The 4,751-nt window shown below is 49.7% G+C and overlaps 1 protein-coding gene across 1 annotated transcript in view; it reads right to left on the bottom strand.

Annotated features, from left to right (window-relative positions):
• The window catches only part of CLEC19A (C-type lectin domain containing 19A), a 23,772-nt gene extending 19,266 nt beyond the window's left edge, over nucleotides 1-4,506 (bottom strand). The window contains exon 1 of the mRNA XM_007466931.1: nucleotides 4,419-4,506. Coding sequence (XP_007466993.1) covers nucleotides 4,419-4,506 — 88 coding nt within the window. The remainder of the gene's footprint in view (nucleotides 1-4,418) is intronic.
• Nucleotides 4,507-4,751: the final 245 nt, after the last annotated feature.

The following is a 4,751-nucleotide window of genomic DNA, read 5'->3' as shown; positions in this document are numbered from 1 at the left end:
GCCCCCCCCCCCCCCCCCCGTCACTACTGGGCCCCAGATGTCCCAGGGGGTCGGAAGTGTCTCCCAGTGTCTGGGAAGGTGGCCACTGGGAGGTCTCAGTCACCTTCATTGCCTGTTGTCTCCCTGGTCCACACATCCCACCCTCAGTGGGTCCTTCCCAGTGAGCCCTGGCTCTGGGATGCAGAACTGCTGGTCCCAGGCCTCTCATGCCTCAGCTTTGCTTTCCCTCCTTCCAGGCTGCTTTTGTGGTCACATGATACAGAGGAGACAGCACTGGGTGATTTTTTATATTGCTCATAACAGTGGCCATTCATTGCGTGGTTAATATAACCATCGAGACCAAACTGGGAGGGGTATCTGTATAATCCCCATTTTATAGGTGCAGAAACTGAGGCTCAAATCTGTTAAGTCACTCACTCCCACAGCTAGCAAGTGGCAGTGTCAGGATGAGATTAAGGTCTGATGGACTTGAAAATTCCTAAGCACTACAGTGCCTCCAGAAAACATCTTTTTCTGGTCTTGGTTTTCTCATTTGGCAAGACAAATATATTAAACATCCAATTTAACAGCATTATGGACTGAATGTTTGTGTGTCCCCCTCCAGTTCATATGTTGAAGCCCTACTCCCCAGTGTGATGGCATTTGGAGCTGGAGCCTTCAGGAAATTAGGGTTATATGATGTCATAAGGGTGGACCCCCATGATGGGGTTAGTGCCATTTAGGAGAAGAGGAGAGACCAGAGCTCTCCTTCCTGTGGCCATGTGCAAGCCAGGAAAAGAGCTCTCATCAGGAACTGAATTGGTCAACACCTTAATTTCGGAGTTCCCAGGCTTTAGAACTGTGAGAAATAAATTCCTGTGGTTTAAGCCTCCCAGTCTATGGTATTTTGTGACAGCAGCCTGAGCTAACTAAGACCAACATAATTAAGTAATAATTCAGTGTTTCCTGGGTGCTTATTTGGCTTGAGGTCTGTGCCCTCAAGTTGCTCACAGTCTGGAGGGAGGAATGCATAGCACACATGGCAATGAGTCCTCATATACTAAGGGACATTCTAGAAATATGCAGAGGGTTCTGTGACCATAGAGGAGGGGTAGGGAATGGGTTAGAGTGTCCAGGCGGGGGTACTCTAGGATCTGACTCTATGATACAGACTGGTGGGTGGGGAAGGGTGTACTCTAGGAAGTAGGGACACCCAGTTGCCCAAGCCTCTGTGCTCCAGCCTCAGAGCTTAGACTCTGGAGTTAGATGACTCCAGTTAGGAACTCACCTCTTTGTGCCTCAGTTTCCTCATCTGTAAAATGGGCATGATGATAGTGCCTACTTCACAGGGAAGCCAGTGCCTGGCTTATACTAGTGTTCTAGTAAACATGAGCTATCACAACAGAAACAGCCTGGGCCCTGGAATAATCCTGGTGCTGAGTGCACAATGCCAGCTTCTTGGAGGGGAGAGGAAGAGGCTACGGAACTTGACTGATTCTCCCTTCCCACCCCTGAAGCCCTGCAGAAGCAGGCCCTGAGCATCAAAACGCTTTGCTAGAATTTCCTTTGCTGTGGAAAGTTCTTGGGCTCAGGAGCCAGGGAAAGGAAACTTTTTTATGGTTATGGTTGAAAAATCATAACAGCAAATATTTATGTAGCTTTTACCAGGTGCCAGGCTCTCTTTTAAGCACTGAATATTTGTTAATCCACGTAACCAAAGTGATCAAAGCCAGGTTCAGAGAAGGGTTTTAGGAAAAGGATCTAGTCTGGCTAAATCCTTCCCAGTCTTTCAGAAGTGTCTAAAGGTTTGTTTCCAAAGCAGATCTAAGGGTAAGGCTGGGTTGCACTATTTGCGTATATTTGCATGTTCATGAAAGGTCCAGAACAGTGGGATGAAGGATGGAATGACCCTGTTCTGTTTTGTACCTAAAGGCTCTGGATGCAGGACAGGAAGAACCAGGCCCACTTTCAGTAAGGAGGGCTATGGTTGTGTGCCCACCTTCATGGTCTGCCAAGGGCTCACCAAGACCACAGATAAGGTTTCCCTAGTCACACATCAACACGCACACTCACACCCACTTGACACACGCACACACACTCAACTCACACGTTCTCTTCTGCATTGCAATCACTTTCCTCTAGCAGATTTATCCACTCAGGCTTGAACTGGGCTTTCTGCTGGACTGGATGGATGATGACCTTGGCCAGATTATTTGGCCTCTGTAGGCCTCAGTTTCCACAGCTGTATTGTGGAAGGATTGGGCCAAGTGGATTTCCGGGACCCTTCCTTCCAACTCCAACTCTGAGGTCTCCAAAGTTGCTGGGTTGGAAGGGATCTCAGTCTCCGCATATGTAGAGTGGGACTGAGGCATGGGGCTAGATGTCTGGAAGTTCCCTTTTGAAGGCATTTTGTCACAGCAGAAAACTGTGTCTCCTGGTCAATTCTATCATAACATCAACAACCACAGTGGCAGGAGTAGTAAGGTAAGAAGCCATTTTTCAAGTGCTTTCTATGCGCTAAGTGCTTCACTTGCATCATCTCATTGAAGATTCCCCCAAACGTTTGACGGACACCATTATCATCCTCACTTTCCACAGGAGGAAACTTGAAGCTTAGAGAAAGGTCCCACGGTCACAAGCTAGTGAGAGAGAGAGGACCCCCCATCGCTCCCACTCTCAAACTCAGCCTCAGGACTTTCCTCTTATGCTGGGAAGAAAGGCAAGATCTTGGAACACACAAATATCTTTCAAGGATATTCTGTCCAACTTCTCTCCTGCTCACCCATTGCACGGATGAGGATATTGAGGCACAAGAGCAAGCAGGCAAAGACACTGTTATGGACTGAATGTTTGTGTGCCCCTCAGATTCCCATGTTGAAGCCCCAACACCCAATGTGATGGTGTTTTCATGGGGTCTTTGGGAGGTGATTAGGGTTAGATGGAGTCGTGGGGCCCCCATGATGGGATCAGTGCCCTTGTAAGAAGAGGAAGAGAGACAAGAGCACTCTCTCTCTCCACCATGTGGCTACTTGCAAGCCGGGAAGAGGGCCCTCACCAGGTAACGGATCAGGTGGCATCTTGATCTTGGACTTGTAGTCTCCAGAACTTTTCCTGTTGTTGAAGCCACCCAGTCTACGGTATTTTGTTATGGCAGCCGAGCTGACTAATACAGACACTCAGAGAGTTTATGGCAGACCAGAGCCCCTGATGCTTGCCCAAATGAACTGACCACCCTTTATCTCCCATCACTAGGGTTACCAGATTAAAAAAATAAAAAAAGAATTCCCAGTTAAATTTGAATTTCAGATAAACAAGAAATAATTTTTAGCATAAGGTATGTCCCATGCAATATTCGAGACACAGTAAAAAATGATTTGTTTATCTGAAATTCAAATTTATCTGGACATCAGGTATTTTATCTTGCAATCTTATCACCCCACTATTTAAATTCCCCTCAACACTGTAACTGCCCAATAACATGGCTTTATGGGGCTCTTACAGATGTTTTATTACAGTGTTATTTTTATTTTAATGGGGATAGAAATAGTATCTCTGCCATAGAGTTATTGTGAGGATTAAATAAATCCATATGTAAAAAGTGCTTAAAACAGTGCCTGGCATATAGTGAGGGCTAAAAAAGTATCAATTGTTGTTATTGGTATTATTATTATAGCTTTTAAACCATGTTTGGAAAGAACCCTCCCGGTAGAGGTGACAGACAGGATCTTCCACCTTGAAGGGACTGAAGGGCTCAGGATTCTTCCTACCCCAGAGTCAGCACTCTAGCCTCCCTATTGCAAGGGTGAAGAAATTGAGCTCATTTGAAGCCCCGCGTCCTCCAAGTGGGACACTGGGAGGCCACATGCCCGAGGCTGATGGATCCCAATCCCTGGGGACACTGAATATCCGCAGAGCTGGGTGTCACTGGGCCAGGCCGCCAGGGAGGTCACTAGAGGGACAGCTATGCCCTCCTGCATGCCCAGCTCCCTGGGAACAGCTGTCACAGCCAAGGTGGGACTGCGGAGCCCAGATGCCAAATCCCTAACAAAAATACCGTCTTCAGATCTTCCTGTGGTGCCAGGCACTTTCCCCAGATTTTCTCATCTCCCTTGCACAGTAGCCCCAGAGGGTGCCATTGTGACCACCGTTTTCTGAAGGAAACTGAGGCTCAGAGAGGTTAAGAAACTTGTGCCAGGTCATACAGCTTTTGAGATGCAAAGCTGGGATTTATCACCAGGTCTCTTTGCGGCTGGCCCTAGCACAATGCGCGTGAGCTGGAGGGAGAGCAGCTGGAGGGGCTGTCAGGAGGCTCAGCTTGGCCCCCCCCCCCAGCATTCCTTGGGTCAGGCAGGCCTGCAGCCCAGGCAGCGAGGCCTCACTGACAGCTCAAGCATTTGCGGGGTGTCCTCCTCTCTTCCCGGCCCCGGCCCCGTGCTCACCTGGGCTGATATTGATGTCCGTTTGCGGAAAGGCCTGTGCGGAGAGCAGGGTCAGGACGGCCGCGGCACACAGTCCCCACCTCTGCATCCTGGGCCGGGAAAGCCACCTCACGGCCTGAGCAGAGGAGCGAGGCCTTGCCGCGGAGCTCGGGTCCGGATGGCTCTCCTGCCCAGAGCTCAGGACTGGGGAGACCCCAGTCTCCTCCCCCGCCCCTCCCCTGACTCCTGTTTCCTCCCTGCACGGCCGCGGCCAGCTCAGAGTGACAGCCTGAAAGCCGCCCCTGGCCGGCCCCCTTCGGAGAACTCAGAGGAAGCGCAGCCCTGCTTCCGAGC

This window comes from Lipotes vexillifer, unplaced genomic scaffold (assembly GCF_000442215.2).
Source record: "Lipotes vexillifer unplaced genomic scaffold, Lipotes_vexillifer_v1.1 scaffold232, whole genome shotgun sequence".
Lineage (NCBI taxonomy): Eukaryota > Metazoa > Chordata > Mammalia > Artiodactyla > Lipotidae > Lipotes > Lipotes vexillifer.
This window is presented reverse-complemented; position numbering and strand designations above follow the sequence as displayed.